The 23,196-nt window shown below is 48.2% G+C and overlaps 2 protein-coding genes across 13 annotated transcripts in view; one reads left to right on the forward strand and one right to left on the reverse strand.

Moving 5' to 3' along the window:
- EXTL3 (exostosin like glycosyltransferase 3) overlaps window positions 1–5,637 on the forward strand; it is a 109,816-nt gene extending 104,179 nt beyond the window's left edge. For all 11 annotated transcript variants that reach the window (XM_021392390.1, XM_021392398.1, XM_021392391.1 and 8 more), the window contains 3 exons: window positions 999–1,143; window positions 1,945–2,073; window positions 2,956–5,637. In XM_021392390.1, the coding sequence (XP_021248065.1) occupies window positions 999–1,143; window positions 1,945–2,073; window positions 2,956–3,165 (484 nt within the window). In that variant the 3' untranslated portion in view covers window positions 3,166–5,637. The remainder of the gene's footprint in view (window positions 1–998; window positions 1,144–1,944; window positions 2,074–2,955) is intronic.
- The window catches only part of INTS9 (integrator complex subunit 9), a 70,994-nt gene continuing 56,844 nt past the window's right edge, over window positions 9,047–23,196 (reverse strand). For both annotated transcript variants that reach the window (XM_021392400.1, XM_021392401.1), the window contains exons 15-17: window positions 14,278–14,376; window positions 11,790–11,927; window positions 9,047–10,625 (exon numbers count right to left, since the gene is read on the reverse strand). In XM_021392400.1, the coding sequence (XP_021248075.1) occupies window positions 10,449–10,625; window positions 11,790–11,927; window positions 14,278–14,376 (414 nt within the window). In that variant the 3' untranslated portion in view covers window positions 9,047–10,448. The remainder of the gene's footprint in view (window positions 10,626–11,789; window positions 11,928–14,277; window positions 14,377–23,196) is intronic.

Genomic DNA, 23,196 nt, shown 5'->3' on the forward strand with positions numbered 1-23,196 from the left:
TGAGAGCAGAATGTTAAACAAGCCCACACTCTGACACGTGAACTCCAGGAGTAATTCCCCTGTGGAACGACTGCGAGTGTGTGTCGGGGTGAAGGACGCTGGGAAGGCTGCTGGGTGCAGGTTTGGGGTGGAAGCGGGCAGGTGGCCACTGCAGTGTCTGTAAATAGGGGCAGGTAGTGGAGCTGGGTGCCTTCCACCTCGGAGTCCCCATCTTTACCATCTCTGCAGCCTTCCGAAAGGGAGCTTTGTATTCCCTTTGCTGTATGGAGGAGGAAACAGAGCTGCTGGGAGATACCACGTCCCAGGGAGCTTGGGGAAGAAGCTGGATTACCCCAGGCTGCTGTGGGGTATAGAAGAAATAGAAGCAGTGCTGGTGCACGTGCTGTGGGAAGCTGGCAGCAGCAGCAGTTTCCCATCACACCGACTTTCCCCGCCTCTTTCTCTGCCTTTTCACCTGAGACCATAGTTTTCCACACTCTGTGTAATTCAGAAATGAATTACGGGCCGTCAGCCTCTATTCTTAGTTTTCTTTTAAACACGCAGCTCAAACCCTTTTAGTTACAACAAGCGACTTGAACGTGCCTCTGGAAGAGGGCCAGCATGAGGAACGCAGCGGCGCTGCTCTGCGCTCACAGCAGAGCTGAGTGAGGGATGCTCTGCTTCACGCTCAGCCTTTGGAACAAGAGGAGCTCAACAAATTCTGTGTCCCTGTCAAAGCCACGATTTCTGCTTCCAGCCCCTTCCTGCAAGGAGGAACTTTAAAGCGAAGTAATTGCCCATTTTCACAATGATTATTCTTCTTGTCCAAGCAACCACTCATCACCAAACTTAATGCAAGCATTTCCATCATGGGCAGCCCTTCCTTGGGAGCTGCTCCATTGGCGTTGAGGGCACGGTCCTGCCCTGTGTGCAGCAGGCATCAGCCAGAGCTGTGCTCGCCTCCAGATGTGCTGCCCATGTTGGTGTCTGACGGAAAACCTCCACGTTTCTGTTCGCAGTGTCTGGAGGGAGGCGAGGGACCGCATCGTCGGCTTTCCAGGGCGCTACCACGCGTGGGACATCCCCCATCAGTCCTGGCTCTACAACTCCAACTACTCTTGTGAGCTCTCGATGGTGCTCACTGGTGCTGCCTTCTTCCATAAGGTGAGCTATCACAGAATATCCCAAGTAGGAAGGAACCCATAAGGATCATGGAGTCCACAGCTGCTCCTCCATGGTCAGCCTGGTGCTTTCCCTTCCTTCCCAGAGTAACTGGAGTCTATATGGTTGTCTATAGGGTTTTTATTTTTAAAGCAGAAACTCTGCAGCACACTGCTCCTTTTCCCTGGCTCCTTCTAAACTGAATCACTCACAAACACATCCGGTGCCCAGAGGCACATCACAGGCAAAACACTGATTCTGCAAGCTAGGTTTGCAGTCACAGGGATGGGCTGATGGTTGGATTAGATGATCTTAGTGGTCTTTCCAACCATAATGAGTCTGTGAATGGGAGGGACGATTCACATTCCCCGTGTCCTATTTACAGCTTGAGTCTCCTTGAGCTCTTTGGTGGGAGTTGGTAACAACCTTTCTGTAGTGCCTTTAATCTTACAGAGTCCAAGCGCTGCAGTGTGCAGTTGGAGGGGGAGTCGTGTTCTTCTGTAGCTGCCTGGTGGGCAGGGCTCGTGGGAGGTGGGTGGTTTGTGCTGGGAGGGAGCAGTGCAGAATGCAGCTCCGTGGTGCATGCTTCTCCCTATGGGAGAGCCAATAGATGGCAAGCGGGCCTTGAGAAACCAGCAGGCTCTTTTCCTACAGGAGCTGTCCTGAGCTGTCTTAGCGAGGTGGAAGGTAATCCACCTGCTGCTGGGGAAGTGCCCTGCGGCAGCAAAGACAGCAGGAGCTGAGGGGGGAGCACTCGCTGCTTGGGGCCCCTTGAGCATTGTCACACCTTCTTTTCCCTCCCAGTACTACGCCTACCTGTACTCCTACGTGATGCCGCAGGCCATCCGCGACATGGTGGACGAGTACATCAACTGCGAGGACATCGCCATGAACTTCCTGGTCTCACACCTCACAAGGAAGCCTCCCATCAAGGTAAGGCACCAGGCAGGGCTCGGTTGATTTGATGGACGTCTTAAACGCGCAGCGAGGCGTGGAGTGCAGCTTGGAGGTTGCTTGACGGGGGGAAATCCAGCTCCTGCCCTCCCGCACCACGCTCTGACTGCATCGCATCTCCGAAGGGCTGTGCTGTGAGTGTGACATGCTGGGAGCTGCTAACGTGTCCCCTCCGTCCCCGAGGAGGTGCAGTGTGTGCTCAGAAAGGTGTGAAAGCTCAGCACAGCCCCTAGAAGCAGCCACTGTGGCAAGCAGGATGAGGAGGGGTTCGACTCGCATTGCAGCTTGGAGCGGAGGGTTTCTGGGTGAGCAGTGGGCAGCTGAGTCCTGAAAGGCAGTGTCCTACTTTCTGTGCGGTACAGCACGAGTAGGGATTATTTCCTCGCTGGTTTTGTGTAGCACTGTGGAGACTTTTTGGCTCGTCGGCGTGTGGAAGGCTGCTGGTACAAACACTGTGGCCCAGCTGAAGTCTCTCTGCCCCTTCGTGGCAAATGACTGTCGCAATTCTGAGCGTGAATTTCAGATGCGTATCAGCCTTCTCTTTATGGCTGCTGGCAAAGTGTTCTTACAGCCCCGCATATGTCTCACCATCACAGGCCAGCTGCCTTGGAGATGGGCCTGGGCCGTGAATGTGACAGGTGGGCTTTTCTGCGTGGTGTTCTTCCCATCTGGAGCTGCTGTAAAGGGGAGGTTGTGGGGCTCGGTGCCCAGTGAGAGACTCTGACCCGAACCAGTGGGCGCTGCAGTGGGATGGCCGCATCCAGACCAACAGGGGGGGGGGTTCTTAAACCCTAAGCGATGAGAAAGTCAACAGGAGCCAGTCGCTGTGTCCCTTCTAAGGCTCTGTCCCTCCCTTCACAGGTGACCTCCCGCTGGACTTTCCGCTGCCCTGGCTGCCCCCAGGCACTTTCGCACGATGACTCTCACTTCCACGAGCGGCACAAGTGCATCAATTTCTTTGTCAAGGTGTACGGGTACATGCCCCTGCTCTACACCCAGTTCCGCGTGGACTCGGTCCTCTTCAAGACCCGCCTGCCCCATGACAAGACAAAATGCTTCAAATTCATCTAAAAGCAGGAGGGAGCAGGGCAGCCCCGGCTTCCAAACTCCATCTGGAGGTGGCTGGGGGCGGAGGGGGCTCCTTAGCCGGGCTTTGATGCTTGACGCCTCCTGCCATGGACTCCGGTCTCCTCCCACGGAGCACAAGGGACATCGAGGATCTCATGGTTCTGTAAAGATGCTCCCTAGGATCATACACTGAGGAATGGTGCGTTGGCTAGCGGACCTGCCCCTTTGCTAGCCAAGGGCGACCATTCTTTTTAATTATAATTATTGTTATTTAAAATGAAAGTGTTTTAGATTTGCCGCGTGAGGCGTTTTTTTTTTTTTTCTTTCCCTACCCGCCCCGTTTTCCCCTCTCGACCCTCCATAGTGAGGCCAGCTCGGAGGTGCTCGGCTGCAGAGGTTTCTCCCGGCGTCGAGGCAGCTCTGGTGACCATGCTGGCCCCATCCCTTCCCCACCCCTCACACACCATCTCGCCTCATGGCCACAGCTGAGGACTCCAGCTTTCATCCATCTGGGAGCACTCTGCTGCCCGGCTCATCACGCAGGGCCCAGCCTGGGCTCGCCCAAGAGGGGTGAGTGAGGAAGAGCTTGATCCCAGCGGATTCTCACCCGGCTCCCAGCAGCAGGCCCTGTGCCACGGTCCCTGTGGTCCTATTCCTGGAGCTGTGTTCTGTGCTGCAGCCATAGGGAAACCAAGCTCCCCCGTGTGCTCCTAGGCTGTTGGTGTCACTGGGATGGGAGGTGGGGTATCGGTCCTCTCGAGATCCCTTAATGCTTCGCAAGGTGGGGAAAGGAGATGGGCATCCTTCTTTGTGCCAGCCAAGCAGCACCAAAGCCAAGTGCCAGCCGTCACTGAGGTCCCACGCTGCCTCGTCCCCATCGCAAGCAAAGCCACGCGCGTGCCCGGGGCGGATCTACCTGCCTTAAACCCTCATCCACCCTGCACACACGCGTGGCTCTGGGCCGCGTTTGAAGGTTTACCCCACAAAGACCTTCCCTTTGAGTGGCATGGGGAACATCACTGGGATGGTGGTTGCGGAGCCGGGTTTGGAGCTGGTTCCTCCCCTACCGAGCAGACGCCATCAGCTCTCTGTGGTCGCCCGACCGCTGCGCTCGACGCACTGCTCTGCTTGGCTGCGGTCCGGGGGGAGGAGGAAGGACACGGCTGCTCTCTCACATGTACCCTCAGCAACACCACAGAGCACAGGGAAATAAGGAGCGAGGTGTCTGGTTCTCTTGGTGTATTGCTCCTCCTTTTTGTTTCAACATCAGGTGGGGGAAACAGAGCGTGTGAAGGTTCAGTTTCTTTAAGTAGACGACTGGAGCACGGGTGGCAGCCAAGGTGGGGGCAGCTGTGGATTGCACTTTATATAAATAGAGAGACACACTTCCCATCAGCTTATTTTCAGAAGTCTTAGAGGGAAATTTTCTTATTTTGGTGAGACTGTAATATAGGGAGCTTGGAAGGCGCGGAGGTGACGTGAAGTGTTTGTGCTGCTGTTTGCATGGCGGGGTCTGGTTCTTGCTGAGCCTATGTGCGTGGCAGTGGTCAGACACCACCTCCTGCACCCCAAAACCCAAACCCACGTTGGCCATCAGTCCCGGGGCTGGGGGGGCTCTTCCTTTCCCTCACGGCATCTCATTGAGAGACCAGTAGGAACAGTGATGGAAAGCCACGCTGTTCTCCCAGGCTCTCAGCGCTCATCCCTTGCCCAGACTGTTGGGTTTTGGGAGGTGCCTGGCACCATGGTTGTGATGGGGTGGCTGTGGGGTGGGATCGAGTTGTGGGTTGCAGGCTGGTTTCCTGCTTGCTGAACCCCAGAGAGATTTGGGGCGAGGATGGGTGGGTGCTGCGATGTGCTGGTGGCAGAGGGATGGGGGACGTGGTGCCGTGCAGGGCTGTCTCCATCCCCACCCTCAGTCTTCTGTTGCTAGGAAGATTGCCCCACTCTGCCCCAGCAGACACCAGAACTCTTCTAGAGCACGGATCCGTCATTCACGCCCCAACTTTCTGCTCCAGCAACGCCCTGCAGGCTTCCCTCACTGCCGGGAGGAGAGGGGCACCCCGAGAATGCTCCAGCCCTTGCCGCTGTCCCCATCGTCCTCGCGACCAGCATCTCTGCCATGGGTTTCGTGATGGTCCCGGGGTGACGCTGAAGCTCAGGTTAGGGTGTGGGCTTCATCCCAGTGAGGGTCCCTCGGTGGTGCACCTTTCCCAAGGGAAGGCCTTCTCCTTTTTTGATGTTTCTGCTGCTTCATCCCAGGACTGGGGCTGCAGCTGGGCGCGGGGCGAGGGTCTCTCCTGGTCACTGTAAATAGCATCGCCGGTGGTGCCGCCCTGCCCTGTGCCAACTGCCCCGTGGGCGCCGGGTTCAAATTGAAATGGAGGAACAAAGGAACACTCCTTCAACACGAGCACAATATTCGTATGTTGAGTTTTTTGTAAAAGGATCCAATAAATGGAGAGTTTAACTTGAGTGTGGCTCTGTGCTTTGCTGGGGGCTGTGAGAAAAAGGCTTGGGGCTGGGACGGGATGTGCAGCAGCTTCATTTTGGGGCACCCCAAAACCAACATCTCCCAGCCCTGCCTTTCCCTGGGCAGGGGCAGGGCCGTGAGCTGCTCTGGCCCAGCGGAACCCCCTCGGGGCAGCTGTGTCCATTTCAGCAAAGTGCCCTGGGGTAAAGGCTTGTCCCTGCTGGGAGCATTTGTTCTCGGTTTTATTTCCAGAGAAGCCCCGATTTCTGGTCCCAGAAGGGAGGAGGTGGGTGCTGCCCAGAACCTGCATGTGCTCAAGGCCGTGTTGGATGGGGCCTGATCTGGTGCTTGACTTAGTGGTTGGCATCCCTGTCCGTGGCAGGGGTTGGGACTAGATGGTCTTTGTGGTCCCGTCCAACCCAAGCCATCCCATAATTCCATTCCCTCCCCAAAGTACCGCACCAAGGCAGGGACACAGACAGCAGCTTAATGACACCAAAAATCTGAAAGGCACCCACATGTCTCGGGACTGCATATCACCAAGAGCCACAAGAAAAGGGCCCTCAATTTTCCATTTCAGAGGATGCCTTCCTCGATACCAAAAAACCCAATGTGGAATTGTTCCCTTTGTTTTTGTTCTGCCTGGCAATGCCATAAGAGCAGCCAGCTCCGGCGAGAGCCCGGGGTGAGGGATTTGCAGCCCCCAGGGTGCTTGCACCCTGCCAGGGCTGTGCCTTGCCCCCGGGTAGGAAGAAGGAAGCAGTGAGTGCCACACGCTGCTGTGTGGGGGCTCAGGGAGTTACCAGGCAGGCAATGAATGAAAGCCCCCGTGTTGCTCCTGCAAGGGGAGGATAATCATCACCATTCAATTTAAGCCACTGAGTAACTTAATTAATGTAGAGGGGTGATTAAAAAAAAAAAAAGGAAAAAGCAAAGCCACCCCCAGGTGCCTGGAGCCCTGCTCTGCCCGGGGAAGCAGCTGTGCAGAAACCCAATGCTTTTTTCCCCTTCAAGAATGAAACTCCAAGTGAGATGAGCTCCTGCCGCCGTGGTGCCAAAGCCTTTTGGCTGCTCCTCATGCAGGAGCTGCTCGGCACAGGCCGGGCTCTCACACATAGCAGTTTTTAAGCTCTCATGCTGGGCTGCCAACGTGATGATAATGACAAAAACCAGTCAAAACAGCAGTATCTTTCAGTAGGGTTGGGCTCAGGATGGAGGCGTCACCCCTATGGGCTCTGGGCAAGGTGAGGAATGAGTCCTAGGGACAGTAAGGGAGAATAACACTGGAGGAATAATTCCCTGTGTTAATCAAGGCAAAGAGCTTTCAGCTGCAGCCCTTAGCCCTGCCAGTAAAATCACAGCTGGTGGGGCTCAAGGAATGGGCTCACAGATGGCCTCCAGGTGCTGGCTGCACGTGGCAGGTAAATGGGGACCCTTCCACCTGGCTTAGCTTCCCCAGGGTGAGCCCGCCCAGGCCGTGCCGTGCAGATGGATGAAACCAAAGCCCCATTCCTCCCAAAGATGTGAGCTGCCCACGGGGCACAGACCCAGGCTGCCCTTGGTTCATCGTGCCTGTGTCCCTGAGGAGGGGACACTGATGTGGTGTCGGGGCTGGCCCCACACACCTGGGCATGGTGTGGGAGAGAGCAAGCCTGGAATGCAATGACTTGCTCCAGTTGTTTTTATTAAGGCTCTTATTAATAGAATAAAAATGTAATATACTGAGTTCCACCTACGAGTATCTGCTGCCAGCTGCAAACAGCGCTACCTGCATTTAAGTCACACGTGCACAGGGCTGTGGCACAACAAACATCACGCTGTGGCCAGGATGTTTTCCTTCTGGAAGGAAGATACCAAACCCAAGCACCTTTGCTGCTGTCTGTCCATTAGAGCATGTCTCTGGTTAAAATGTATTTGGCATCCATCTGATTCCACCCCCACCATTCGCATCCCTCCCGGGCTGCCATGGTTACCTCTGCAGCACTGACCCAGCCAGAAGAAATGCCATTTATTTTTCTTCCTCTGTGCGGAACGAACAAGAGCTTATTTTGCGAGTTTAATTAAAATTTTTCACTAAAGGATCCCCCCAGTATGTCTGTTTTTCCAGCAGGCACTGTCTGTTTCTAAGAAAGAAATGAACTGGTTTTCAGATGCTGGACGGGAGCAGCGAGACATTCTGCCCAAAATGACAAGAGGGAAAATGTGAAAACTTTCCCATTGCTTGTTTTTCCCAGGAGGGGTGGCGAGGCCACTGGAAATCCACCAGCTGCCAGGGATGTGATGAAGGATCAGCACAGCTGATAGGAGCAATCATGGCTTTGTGCCCCAAACAGCAGGGTTTGGTGTGACAGCCCCGATCACAGCAGTAGTGAACCAAGCAAAATGTTGTTGGATTGGACTGCTGCAAGCCAGAAACACGTCCAAAACCATCCACTGGGGCAGGACTAGGCTGCAGCTCTCTGCTTCTGTCCATTTAGGCAGCACTGAGAGATTTCCATGGGGCTCGGAGCGCTGGGGTTAATCTGGCCCAATTATACACCAGTGGAGTCACTACTGCAGCTGACACGGGCTGCCTCCCCACTCCCATTTAAAGATTTCCTGAGTATCTTGAGAGCTAGAACGCCTCTTTGTCTAACCTGACCTGCTGTGTAACGGGGTCCTGCTGGAGGGGGACATGAGGAAGTTTCATGCATCGTGTACAGCTGGCGGGACTGCATGGCTGCAGCAAGGACAGCAAAGCTCCGCCTCCCTGCCCTCATGCACCTGCAGTCAGAGAAGCACAGAGCATGGTTAGATCTCAGGTGGGTGAATGCAGGGCCCTGCACCCTCTGCTGAGCTCTCACACCATCTGATGCTGGCTCCGGGACCTTCACGTGGATTTCTTAACCCTCAGCTGCTCCAGCAAGGCTGCATTCATGCCCAGGCTCAGGTCCGAGGCTGCGGCTTTTTAAGGTGACAAATTAAATCCCCTGTAATTATAAATGCAAATTAGCATGTTCACAAAATGAAGTCTCTGGAGCATTGGGGCCCACGGGTAACAAGGAGAGAGGCACTTCCAAGGGCTCACACCTTCCAAGGGCTCACACCTTCCAAGGCATGCGCATCCCTCTTCTTCCCACCCCGCCTGCATCCAATGGGCTTCATGTGTTAACAACAATCTTTATACAGATTTAATTGTAAGGTGAAATATGCCCGATTCTTTCATTCTATTTGCTGCTGAAGAAGCCGAACTACCACAGATGTTGTGAACTCTCACTGGGATTCATGCTACTGCAAGCAGCTTTTTATCGCCCTAACGATGCCATTGCTCTCACGCCCATGACGTGCACAGGAAGCCAAGGTATGGATGCCAGACCCTGTACAACCAATCAAGCAGGAACCCTTAATGTGCAGGAAATATGATGTGCAAACTGCAACAGCAAACAGTTTTTATTACAGAGCTGCTTTCCCACTGCCTTCATCTCCCCAAGGCTGTAAACTGGAGACGTTTTATTTTATAAATATGTATATTTACGCCCTTGCGGATGCGGACCGGGCAAGCAGATGCTTTTATAAACCACAGAATGTGGTTTCCCATCAGGATTCTTACTATGCTTTTTATTTCTAACGCCAAATAAATACAAAACAATCCCATTTAAAAAAAGAAAACCAACAACAAAACAGCAGTAAATCCGAGAAATCGATCGGCTACTTTAAAAAGCAGTACTATTAACTAAGTTCAGGCTCCAAATACATGACTGAAAGTGAAAAGCCTCCCCAGGCCTGCAGGACAGGTGGCTCTGTATAAAGGGCTACCAGAATTTCAACCTGGATTTTGGAATGCGGGGGCTGAAAGATTTTTGGGGAGAGGTAGAAAGGAGAGGCACTTAAATCTCATAGGTTTTTCATGAGCAGGGGGAGTTCAACTACTTTAACGTGCTTTGGAAAGCCTCCCTTCCCAGCTGGGTTTCCGGGTGCCAGATTCGTGCTGCTTGGCCTCATGCACCCAGCGGCGAGATGGGAACGGAGTCGTCTCCATCAGCCAACAGAGGAACAGGGCACAGCAGGGCACCCAGGCATTTTGCTTGCAACTGCAATCCCTTCCATTGGTGCTTCTCCCACTGATGATAGAGGGACTCAAAATCTTGGTGGACTTTGATCCTAAGAGGTGAGGTGAACATCAGTGTGAACACCTTGAACTGCTAAAGCTTTACAAAACCCCTCTGCCGTTGCAGGGAATGAACGGGCTCTGGGCACTCTGAAGCCATTGGCCATGCCCAGCATAGTCCTCTTTTTCTATTCTTATGACCTCTGCCACGTCAGCCTCCCCACTCCTCTTTGCACCATATCCAGTGAAACATACACGCAGACTGAAAACTGGACTTAGAGAATGGGAAGAAACAGTGGGGAGAAAAAAACTCTCTCTCAATATCTGAGGCCATTGGTCCAATATTCTTGCAGAGTTGTGCTGGATAAAGGGCTGGGGCACACAATGTTTATTGACTGCATCACACGGAGAAATGTCTGCACCTGCATACAGTCTGACCTTGTAGATAGACACTCTATTTATTTACTCTGCAGTCTGTATCTCCTTTAAGATTCCAGAAAACAATTTTACAGCGCAGGAATCCCCTCGGAAGTATTCCAAACCTGGCTAAAAATTAAATAAAAAAATATAGAGATATTAAAAAATACTTAGTTGCTTCTGCATGATGAGAAAGGTGGTTTCTGGTCTCTGAGTGAGGAAATTCTCTCCCTTTGGGGTCACCCTCTAAGAGCCCTTAGCTCTGGGGCTCTGTGGGCTCTCCTTGCAGAGCAGAGTGATGTCTGAGGGCTAAAATTTCTGCAGGAATTTGAGAACCAAGTCACGCAGCTTCACCCTAAGAGGTTCATCGTTGTCGCAGATGATGTGTGTGGAGTCCTCCTCAATCTGAATGAGAGTTTCTGCCTCTTGGAGGAGCACGATGTGGCCCTTGGCTGTGTCTTCCACCTTCACGTCACTGAAGCCATGCTGGACACAGCAGTGGGGAGGGAGTAAAAGAGAGAGATGTTACAGCAACAGAAGCAACAGAGAGAGATGAAAGCTCAGGGAGGAGGAGAGGGGAAGAACGGCTGCAAAATACAGAGTGGCACTGCAGATATTCTACATCTCTGGGATCAAGAGAGGAAACCCTCACAGGATAAGCGAAATACGACCCTCATTATACAGATAGATTTACTACAGCATAGGGAGGCAAAGTTTTCCACTATACCAATTCATAGCACTCACCAACTTCAAAATCTTGCAAGGCAAAGAGGACAAAAGGCTCCTTTAACTACAGAAGTGGACATCTGCTGACATTAGTGCCTCAAGAAGATGATAGAGACCCACTGAATCCCACTGCAAACTTCCTCACGGACAATTCTACCCTTTTTCCTATTCATTTCCTCCAGGAAGCCAAGCAGGGGAGAGCTGGGCTCTACAGAGCACTAACAAGCAATGCCTGCAAGTTCAGCCACCAGAACCCTGTCCTGCAGCTCTCCAGAAAGTTTCTTCATCATTGGTTGGTGGCCCTGCCTGTGGCAAGGGGGCTGGAAGCTGATGATCCTTAGGGCCCCTTCCAACCCAAGCCATTCTATGAGACTATGATTGGAGACATTTCTTCTTAGGCCAGGCTGGATGCAGCCCTGGGCAGCCTGATCTGGTGGGTGGCAACCCTGCCCATGGCAAGGGGGTTGGCGTTGGATGAGCTTTAAGGTCCTTCCAACCCAAGCCATTCTACCATTCTATCACTCTTCAGTCAGTCTCCTCATTTTCACAAAACTTAAAATCAAGAACTTCAAATTAAGGAACTTAAGAACTTTAGGAACTTAAATATTTAAATCTCCTCTCCACTGTTCAAATGTACTGGAAATCAGCTGATACACATGGGAAACTCACCCACCCAGTGACTCTAAAAGCTCAGCTTCCATAGGAAACCAGGAGGAAATGACTGACAGAAAGCACTTACACCAAGACATTTCCATGGGGAAATATTTCCTCTGCTCTCTCTGCAGGGATACGTACTCTGGCAATACTTTGACAGCTCATTAGCCTCCCTCTATTTCAAGCCACACTAAAATTATTTCTCTCTCCCAGATTTCTCAGCTCTGTAGAGAACCCCTTGAACCTTGCTTGCCACCAAAGACTTATTACCTTCTCAAGTGTCTGCACAAACTGGTCCACAGGAATGGAGCCACTCAGCAAAGGCTTCAGAGGCTTACACTCTGGCACGTCGTCACTCACTCGTTTTCTCTTCTTGCTGGTGGGGGGTTGTGGAGGTTTTGGAGGGAGCTAATGGACAATAAGGTGCACAGTAATGCAGTGAATCACATCAGCTTATTATAACTTAGATGGAGTAACAGACACATGAGAGAGAAAAGGAATATTGATTTTGTTTCTGGTGACCGACGGGGAACATAGCAGTGCTGAAGAAACAAGACACCCAGCCTTGGTCTACGCTGCTGCTCTGCACACACAGCATTTACAGAAATAAATTAGCAGTGCTAGTTCAAAGTTCTGTCATCTATAAAGCTTTGTCCAACTCACTTCAGAGCTGAAGCTTTCTGCATTTGAGTACTCTGAAATGCTTTCCAGGAAACATGCCTTGAAACTGCCCAGAGGAGCTGTGGATGCCCCATCGATGGAAGTGTTCAAGGCCAGGCTGGATAGGGCCCTGATCTGGTGCCTGATTTCGTGGCTGGTACCCCTGTCTGCGGCAGGAGGCTTGGAACTAGATGATCTTTGAGGTCCCTTCTAAGCCAAACCATTCTATGATTCTATGAAAATCACAGCCTAAAAGATGCTGGGTTGGGAAACAGGCAAATTCAGAGCAAAGCAGCTACTTGAAGAATGAGGAAAATGGGTTAATTCTCACTGGCCTCGGAAAAATGAGACATTAGGAAAAAAACTGAATCCAGACAGGCACAAGAGATGCTGCAATGCCTGAAAAACCACTGCAGTGTGATCTGGGTATAATTTTGAGGTTCTTCAGTAAGCTATCTGCCTTAACTCATCCCTGAGAGCCTCCTCTGCTAGCAGGGAGATCAGGGGGCAGCTAACCTGGCACTGCATGGAGTGTTCTTAACTGACTGCTGATCATTTTGTGGAGATGAGAAACAGATTCCTGACTAAAGAGCAGTGAGGAAATTATTTTGTAAAACAAGTCCATGTGCCTTGTGCCAAGCTAGTTATGTTGAGGATGTATCAGCACTTGACTTTCCCAGTGACCTAGCAACACAGCCTTGGGAAAAAGGTGCTGGAGAAAACTTCTCCAAAATGTTGGCAAGACCATTTGCCAAAGATGTGTCTGTATACCACACTGAATCTGCCTGAAGCAGCCCTGGTGCCTTGTGCTGTGCTCTGTACATTTCAGGTGATGGATTGGGCTCCTCTCAACTCCACGTCTCTCCCAGTGTGCAGCACCATGTCTGAACTCGCTGTTGTGATGCCCCTCTGTTTCCTTCAACAGAAAAGGAAGGGTGTTTTTCATCCCTGCGCATGAAACGCTGCCTGCTCAGGCTCAGGTTCCACAGACAGGGTGTCACTTCACAAAAACAACCACTTACCCTGAAGTCTGATGGACCTAGGTGCATGCAGGATGTTATTTGTGCATGAATCACTGCCATGGTTCTGTGCTGATAGATTGAGGTTTTTGGAGCTTGTCTGCACAGGTTCTGTAACTCCCAGAGCTCCCAGGCTCAGATGCTGCTTACCTGCAGCTTATGCCTACCTCTAAGTTAATTTGGCATCAGGACTCAGAGTAGAGAAGAGAGCAAATGAACAGAACATAAAGGAGAAAGCAGACTCAGAGCAGTCACATTTTAATACTTTGATTTTTCTAGTGTTGCCTAGTGTATCTAGGGAACTGACCTGAAAAAATTAGGCATCTTGTCTGCTGTGCACTGATGTAAATCGTTAACCATTCTTTATGTCCCTGCACGAAGGACACGACCGTATCAGGCCATCTTCCCAAGTGTGGTGGGCTCGGCCCAGCTCGACAGACAGCACTGTGAAACATGTGGGTTCACTCAGTTCCCTGCACTTTCATGCATCAGCAGAGAAAGGTGACTGGGCATCTACTGCTCAACAGCTTCACCAGGCACCATCTCCCTGTGCTTTGCCAGGAACTGCAATGGCACTGTAAAGGAGATGGCAGAAAAAGAGGAATTTTCTCCTCACTTTATCTTTGGAGTTTACTCCAAAGGAAGTGCTACCTTATTCCTGGGGAACAGGGCAACTTAAAGAACACAGACCCTTCAAGTGTCTGATCTTTCAGGTCATCCTTCCCATCTGATCCTCAACACTAAGCCTGTGAGAAGCTGGGTGATGCTGACCATGGTGTACAGGTTATGGAAGACAGCAGCATGATCTGTAGCCTCTCTTCATAAATAATCTCACTTCTCCTTTTATCTTAGCTGGGCACAAGGCCAAAGAAAATAGGGTAGAGAGATTTATATGCACCACACTCTCTCCTCCAAGTGTAATTCCTCACTTGCACATGCCAGGACAAAGCATCTGACAAGAATGCTGCTCTGGTGGGGAAAGAGTTGTTAGAAGGGTTGCCTCATGAGAACAGCTGGGGTCCCAGATGGTAGGAAACCCTGTGCAAGGATATTTGTCTCCCTCCCCCATTATACTGTACCTGCAGTACATGCTTGTTGTCTTTAGTATGCAACATGGCAGAAACTGTTGCTAAGGAAATGCCAGGCTTAATCTCCAAGGGCACAAGCGAATCTGCAAGCTAAAGCAAAAGAAGGATTTTATTCAGCAAGTGATAATCTCAAAACTTGCATGAATCCAGCTGTGATTTAAATTGGCAGTAGGGTATTTTTAAACAGGGACTAATGAACTGTAAACACCAACCCACTGGTACGATGATGGAGTGCTCCTCTTACCTGGTTATCCCTCTTTCTGGTTCTTAAGTCACTGAATTATGTTATCAGAGCAATGAGAGGTTTTCAGCAACTAGGGCAAGTCTCCGAAAACAAGGCAATTAGAGAGAAACCTCATTTAAAAAGATGTCAACTGCTTTCTTAATAATTCTGGTCAGTAAAACTCAATCTAATTCAGCAGCATTTGTTATTTTTGTTACCTCGATGTACACTGTTAATCAGAGCTAGCTTCCTCTCTGCTCCTCAGTGCTGTAGCATTCAGGCTGCAGAACAGTTGGAAGAAGAGTTTGTCCTAAAAACACACTGGCTCTGTTGACTGGTTTGACATTTTTTCCCTACAACACTGCATAAGAACTCTTCCACTGCCTTCTATATAGTTCTCATCTGAAATAAATAAAATTTAGGCTTGGCTGCAATTTTGAATTTCAATGGCAACCTGCCAAGATCCTCACTCAGCACTGAGGGGGTTGGCAGTACATGTGGAGTGGGAAGGCCTGCACCTGCTGAGATTGCAGAAGTTGGGCAGCTGGGAAGCATCTCTTCCAGTCATTCTTCCAAAGGAACTTTGCAGAAAAGGGTGCTCATGAACATGGAAAATTATGTTGTTCTTCTCTTGGAAGGTGTTTTGGTTGACAACTCACTGGACACCAGGTGCCCTGGAGTGTTGTCCAAGACTGCAGCCAGGAACTAGTCCTTAAACAAACAGTTATCAACCCGCAGGGCCAGCAGCCCAAGCAGTTTCCAAGTATCACTCCGAATAAAGCATGCTCCTATTATCTGCAGATCCAAAGGCAATGACAATTGAAGTGTGCTCTATGTCTGTGAGGAAACACTGCAGGTGCCTCACAAAACAAGAATGGTAAAGATGGCTTGCACTTTACACCATTGGATGGGAGGACTTTTCAGTTGTGAAGACAGCTGACATGCGAAGAGTGCTGGCTATTCTTCCCAGACCCCCCAGTCCAGCCTCCTATCTATCTCATGTAGAAAGAGCCTCTTCAAGATGAACTTCACCTGAACTCCGTTCCCCTTTACCTTCAAGCACACAGCACCTCCAGTTGGAGCCAGATGTGAAGAGCTCTGCCTTAAGGTAAAGGAGCTCTCTGAAAACTTCATCCATTTACTGTCGCGCGTCAACGGAGCAGAGCTCTGGAGTCCCAGCTACCACCACTGCCCTGGCAGCAACCCAACGCCAGCTCTCTTTAGCTTGCCAGATGCATGAAGCAGGAACAGAAATTGAACGGGTTTTAGAAGACCATGGCATATTCTTATTTTGGAGAAAGTGTGCTTGAGGCAATGGAAGACTGAATTCTTTACGAAGGCCATCTAGTAAATTTTCAACAGGATCTAAAACAGGCAAGTGACAGAGCAGAAATGAATCATTCCACTTTCCAAGAAACTTCACGGACCAGTACTTGAGTGCAAGTACTCTTGCCTGCTCTAAGTTGCTATCACACAGGTGATTACTGCATTACTACAAAGCACTAATCCCAGTGGAGAGAGAAACAAGTGAATGTTATGCCTAAGAGTGCTCCTACTGGCCTAATCCTTGTGCCATCAAAACATGGAGAAGGCTTTTCTGTTAGCTTCAGCAGCAGCACAATTCAACTTCTTCTAACAATAAATATCTGAAAATCTTACCTAGCACTCTAAAGATGCAGCCCACGTTTTGAGAGCACCTCCCTGAAATAAAACAACTGGATAGATGCTTGCTTTGGAAAAACACTGACATTTTAAGGCTGCATTCAGATCTCCCACATTTTGCACATATCTGGACTTAGTGAATCTTTGAAATCGAAGTTTTATGGAGCAACTCACACAGCTCTCTCTCTCTCTGGGATTCCTTTCAAAACCTTTCAAGCAGGAAATCTGAATACAGCCTTCACAGTTTGTTACTGAAGGCTGGGAGAATGAAAAAAACAATGATAATCATTGCTTCAGATTTCTCCTAGGAACTAAAAATAGTAAAACTTGCAGCAGGGTGACATGCTGCACTCGGTATGGTCAAAGGCACTTTGCATTCCCACCACCTTCCAGAGGAGGATCGATAGAAAATAGGTTCTAACGAAGAATACACGGCAAAATGACAAACACTGTACGGAGAATTATCCTTAAGAAACAAAGAGCTGCCTAGAATCAAAGTCCTCCTTTGCCTCTGAAATATTTTGGTGTTAACGTTTATGCACATTTGAACCACACAGTTGCTAAGTAGCAACACTTGAATTATTAACAGTCAGAAAGACAGTAAGACAGATGTCCAATTTTATCTCCTCTGAGCTACTGCCTCAACTCACAGCCCTCTCCATGTTGTGGCCAATCCCTTTATTACAGAAATTCACTGACCCAAACCAAAAAGGTCATTTAATCACACCCAGTCATTCACCTACTAACACCAGGCAGCACTGCTGTACTCCTTGCGACTGATCTCCTGCACACTCAAATCACAGAACTCTTCCGAAACGCCGGATTAAAGAAACCTTTTTCAGAGAGATAGCAAATCTTGTCTGCGTTCCAGGCAGTGGCAACTCCACCATTTCCTCTTGTAAGCCGTTCCAAACTTTAATTTTCCTTGCAGCTAGGAAACCACGTCTTATTTCAAGGTTGAATTTGTCCAACTTTCAGTTGCTGGATCTTGTTATGCCTTTGTCTGCAAGACTGAAAAGCCCCCCACTATGCAAGAATGAGTGCTTCTTCGTTGCAGTCATTACCACAAGGCTGATGCCACATACTGGCATCAGGGAAGTCATGAAAGCAGAGCCGCACGGCACTGAGTGCTAACAGCACATTAATCAGTCCATGCATATGGATGAGCACTTGGGCTGCCTTAAGATAAACTTGTGTGTTATGTGTATTGCGTATTTCAATTTTTAAATCATCTCCCGTTAAGCAAAGATTAAAACAGTGACTAACTGAAAAGCACAAGTCATTAACTCTCACTTGTAAGAATCTGCAAGTGTTGGTCATGAGTGCAGCCACGTGAACCTTGTGACAGCCAGGGTAAGATGTGCTCCACCATCAGAGCTCCCCACCTACATCCTAACAGGGTGAATACATTTCTAACATAAACTGCGACTGAAACCTTCCTGTAGGATTACATTTCCCAAACGAAACAAGATCTGATGCATATTACATGAGCTTGAAGATTCTTGCTGGCCAAACTATGGTTGTTTATACAGAAGGACAACACATGCAGGCCAGGTCACTCTGAAGTCTCTACTAAAGCTTTCCTCAAGGACAGCCCCCCCCAGACTGCTGTTCATGCACTGGCTTCAGTCACCAGCCAAAAATTCTCCCCTCGGCAATGAAGAGCTAACAATGACTGATGATAGGATCTGAAACTCCTACTGCTAAAAACAAATTGAGGCTGAATAGCTGAGTGAGATGAGCTGGATCTTCACCCTCCAGGACTGGAGTGAAGGGAAATCAGCAGGAACACAGTTACCAGTAATTAGAATCCCTGCAAGTTTTAAGACTTGAAAGGCACTGATGTGTACAACAGATTATAGCACGCATATTTAGAAAGGGACATAGTTAATTTTTTTTGCATCAGCATTAAATGTGTTATTTTCTAGTTCTGCAAATTGTGCATAAATGTATATCATCTCTGCATTAGAAGCAGCACCCAGAATTGCAACTCTGGATCAAAACAGAGAAATTGAAGACAGGAAATAGAGCTGTGACACCACTGTGCGGGACAGGCACATTATAAACTTGACACCTTGCAAATCCTTAAAGAATAAAGGTGTAATACACTCCTTGGTGCAGTGAAGTGCAGCAGCTGCAGTCAGTGCCTCATGCTGCACTAAGCAGGGCACTACATGGGAAGTTACAAACCGTGGATTTCTACAGCAGCCCTGAGATGAGGAAAGTTCTGGTTAAAGGAAAGGTATCAACTCTGGGCTGCTGTTGCAATTCCTCAAGGGTCAGCCTGGAGCCTACTAGCATCCAATTTTTACTTATGACCTCAGTACAGAACAAAGAGAGTGTTCAGAACTTTGCAGAGGCACCCTTAGCTGGAAAGAAAGATCAGTCTATCATAGAGGAAGAGTTAGATGACCTCAAGAATTTGAGTCAGAAAACCAAGATGAAACTCAGTAGCATGAAATGCAAGGCCAGGGACAGGGCTAATACAGAGAGTTTTGGTTGCGAGCTGTCAGCTGCTGGAAATGACAGAGGTGAAGGGTCCACATTTATTAGTCTATCTCATGAGAACACAGAGTCACAACAGTGACACAGTCATGAAAAAGAAAAATGCATCTCCAGAAAATATCAGGTAATTCTAGCAAGGATGAGCTTTTGATGTTATATTGGGCCCAGCAAGATCTCATCTGAACTACTTGTAAATGTCGGGTAATTTATGTTCAAGCAAGATAGACTGAAGGGTAGATCAGGGCAGGAGAAATTGCTTTGTAAGAAGAAACTAAATTATCTCAGCTTGTTTAGCCTGGCAAAAAGAAAATCCAAAAGAAATCCAAAAGCAGAATTTGATTATTGCACATAAACACTACAGGGAAAACACCAACAAAAGAGAAAATCTATTTATGCTAAAACATGATGTTGAGAATATGTGCAGACCAGCCATGAATATGCGTAGGCTAGAAATTACAATGTTTCTAGCCAGCAGAGACTGTGGAGTTTTGAATAGCATTCTAGTGGGGACAGCAGGGGCAAAAGTCTTTACAGTTGGAAGCTGGTGCCTGCCATTTTGTGAGGCACATCTTAAATACTATTAGGAATTGCAGCTGGGTTCTGGCCATGTAACCCATGAGGGTGCTTCTAGGTGGAAATGATTGCTTACAGTCCTGGAGCTTGCCAGGTGTGAAGAGATTCCCAACAAGATCACAGTCCCCAAAAAGAACGCCATTCACAAGTGAGAGAAAAATATCCTCTCCCAAGGGTTAAAGAAGCCTGAACATTGTAAGACCTTCCTGTCTTCAGAGGGAGTCCACTAGATCCGAGTGATAACAGCTTCACAAAAGTTTCTAGAATACGTTGTCTTCAGCAAAGCATGAACAAAGGACAACCTGCCCCATCCTCCCTCCCTCCATTCGCTTTTCCCCTCACACCTCAGACCCAGTTTCTGATATCCATCACACACAAGAAAGCACTCTCCCAGTGTATCTTCAGTAGGAACACAAATACTCCACATGCTTAAGTATAATATCCCTTTGTTTACAAGCAGCGAAGACCTGTATAGTCTGCTTTGTAAAAAACAAACGAAAAAAACATTGTCTTCACGTTGTCACTTAGTTTTATTTGGAAGGCAATGTTAGGAAAGGACGACAGTCTACCTCACCTCCTACCTCCCTGCCTTTCCTTATCCCTTCAGTGCTGAAGTGCCAGAAGCTCTGCTGTCAAATCACTTGAAACCAGACAGAGAAATGCACAAGAGATTACAGTGTGGGCCAGCATATCACACAGACTCAGCCTTGGCTTTGTACCATCTGCTAAACCAGGCAGAGTCTGAGTGCAGGAAGTCTGCGAGTATCGGATCCTGCAGAGGAAATAAAAAGATATGTGGTTGTACACGTGCACCAAAGGGGAAAGGTCTAGAGATTTAAATATGCCTGTGGACCAGCAAGCATATTAAACAAGGCAACGAGCATGCTGTAAGCCATGGGGCAGCAGAACGGAAATTACTTGGGGAATCTTTCTAACGAGGCTTAAAGGAACAAGGGCATGCATTTCCAACAGAGAAGAGCAAACATCCTAGAACTAAGAGCACATCTATATAATAATTAATGGATTATCAGCATCATGTCTTGTTGGGGTTTCTGCCTCAGATTTTACACAGTTCAAGTGCTTTAAATGAGATGATTGCATTGCTAAACTAACCTGAACTTAGCTCTTTCCACCCCTGTGGGTCTGTGACAGATCTCTGCAGCACACTGTAAAGTCTCATTAACCTCAGGGAATGAAGGATCATGCCATAAATACATAAAGTTGCTGATATTGTTTACACAAACCTTTACCTTAGATTTAGTCTTCCATAGAGTCAAAATCCAGTGGAGAAATAAAGTGGAGGCTGAAGAGGTATTCCCGTGTGTTTGAACAACCAAACAAACCCTTTCTTTTCCATGTATGTGGTCCAGGCAACCATCATCTCTATCCCTGCTTCTTGCATTTATGCACTACTTGAAAGTCCCACTAATGGACCAGGGCTCCAGATCAACGTGATGAACTTTATCCCAAACCACAGAGACCAAAACAGAAAGACACTGATCAACCGTCAGGAAACAACCCTGGGTGGGACTGTATATATAAAATGTCACAGCATAAAAGCTAACCCATGGCTTTTTGCTTATACTGTGCCAAAAGGGAGTTTTAAGGAGGCATTTTTAAAGTATAATGAAGTAGATTTATGGCTGTTTAATGAAGCTCTTCATCGGTATGCTGCATCGCCTGGAAGCAGGCAGGAAACAATTGTCTGAGGCACTTAAAAGAGGACAGTAGAAACTGGAACCACGAGAAGCAGAAATTAGCCCCAAACCCGAATGAAAAATGACATGTAGGGCAAGCAAGGATGCAAAATACCTTCAAAGCAAAGGCAAGTAGCTTATAGATGCAAAAGATGAGTCATCTGAAAGATATAAGAGGGCATCAATCAAAACGTTTACAATATAGTGACCGGTTTGTAGGTCAGAATGTGACATTGTTGAAGCTTATTGGAAAAAAAGAGGTGAGCACCTCATTAAAAACGACTGTTACCTTGCAGCCAGACATCAAAAATGAAGAAACAAAACTAGACGTTAATGTGGGCAGGCAAAACCAGGTTGGGAGTAGAAAAGCAGATTTGAGATTCATTGATTTAAATAGAACAATCTGTGGATGAGGCTAACCAGGGAAAAAATGTAGCAAAAAAAGAAAAAGAAGGAAATGAGGGATAACATTCAAAGCACATTTACTGTATGATAAGTGAGACTACAGCATCCCTATACAGGTAGGAACAGTTGGGGGAAAAGGAAGAGAGAGGTCAGGAGACTGGATAAAATGAGGTCACCAAGATAAGCTGAGGGTGTGCAGAAAGACAGAAATCAAACTTTTTAGTCCCTGGAACGGGAAGTTGGAGAGGTAAGATGGAAGCCATGTTGTTACCATGCTTTCTCTTAAAAACCAATTGGCAAGATGGTGTGTGGAAAGAGAAGTCAGGACAGGAGGAGGACGGAATGAAAGCTACGTAATTACAATGGGCTGCCAAGTGTCTGTTTTCTCTGCAATAGTTCCCTGTAATTTCACTTCATGTTGGAAGGTGCACTGCACATTCACACTCTCCTGCACTGGCCGGTGGTCCTGAAGAACTTGCAAATAGGATGTTTTAAAAACACAGCCCTCACTGAAGTCAGTCTGCTGCTGAAATCAAGTGATCCGCGCCATTGTTCAGCTCTAATTAAACTGGAGGCACGTTATTTGCTCAAACACTATGGTTAATTTATCTGTTTGCTCCAGAAGGTGTTTTCCATTTTCCCATCATTCTCCTGTGAACAGACAATACCTACCAATTTCCAGGAAGCATTTTTTAAAACAAATTATTTTTTAAAGTGAAAGGCAAATGCTGAGAAGAACAAATTAGTTAAAGTGTAAAGGCTTCTGTAATACCTCTGAGAGCCATTTCAGCCTGGTGCCTTGGGACCGTTAAAACCTCTCTCTAAACAAAAGCTGCTCTGAAAGTAAATCTCATTAACATACAACAGCCCTGCTTTGACCGGACTGCTCTTTGGTGAAGTGATTGAAATGCAGACAAGCTCCAGCCCTATAAGTGAACGTACATGAGTCTGGCAGGCCAGAATCTGAACCACTGAAATAGTTTTGGAAAGGAAATTTCACACCACCATGCTGTCAGTCTGTAGCGACTGAAACCATCCCGAGCCAACTGTTTGGTTTGCAAGAGCTCTAAAAATTGAGTCATAAGCTTGAACACATCTCCATTTCGGAAAAAGGACTGTGGATGTTAGGAGAGGGCCCAGGTCAGGACTTCATATTTAGCTAACATGTTTTTGATGAATAACAAGCCTTCACAAGATTTGCTAGGAGCCCCAACATATCATTTCCAGCTGCCACTTAAGCCTTCACAACCTCAGAGCTGGTGGTAGCCCATGTGAAACAGATGCCCTTTCCTTGCAGTACAGAAAATCTATGTATTCAGGCACCCTTAAAGAGTTTTCCTGGATGAAACTACCAGAAAAGGAACATAAAGCAGTAAATACTCTCCATCAGGAAACTTCACTGATCATACTTGCAATCCTGTCTTGCACAACCCACCCAGCAGACAGGGAAGTTACAGCTAACTTTTTTTGCCACCACCACATAAACCCCGCCTGAAAGCAACAGCACAACCATATCAGCCTCTAAAAACCAATATCCTCATGATCCCACTGCACAAAGGGACAGACAAACAGGGCTCTTCTGCTGGGAGAGAAAATGAGGCAAGCCTAGCACATGGCACAGAAAAATTATTCAGGAAGTAAGAATGTACCATTGTGTTTATTTAGGTAGTAAGCATCAAAGACAATACAAGCAATGAAAATAGACATTCTCCTCCTTCCCCTATTTACTCGAAAATCAGCAGTCCTTTAGGATTGACTGTCGTACAGAATAGGAGAGATCATGTAGTTATACTTCTCAGCAGTTTTCAGCTATGCTGCTGAGATTGAGACCAAAGGGAGAAAGCG

The sequence above is a fragment of the Numida meleagris genome, chromosome 3, assembly GCF_002078875.1.
Source record: "Numida meleagris isolate 19003 breed g44 Domestic line chromosome 3, NumMel1.0, whole genome shotgun sequence".
NCBI classification, from domain to species: Eukaryota; Metazoa; Chordata; class Aves; order Galliformes; family Numididae; genus Numida; species Numida meleagris.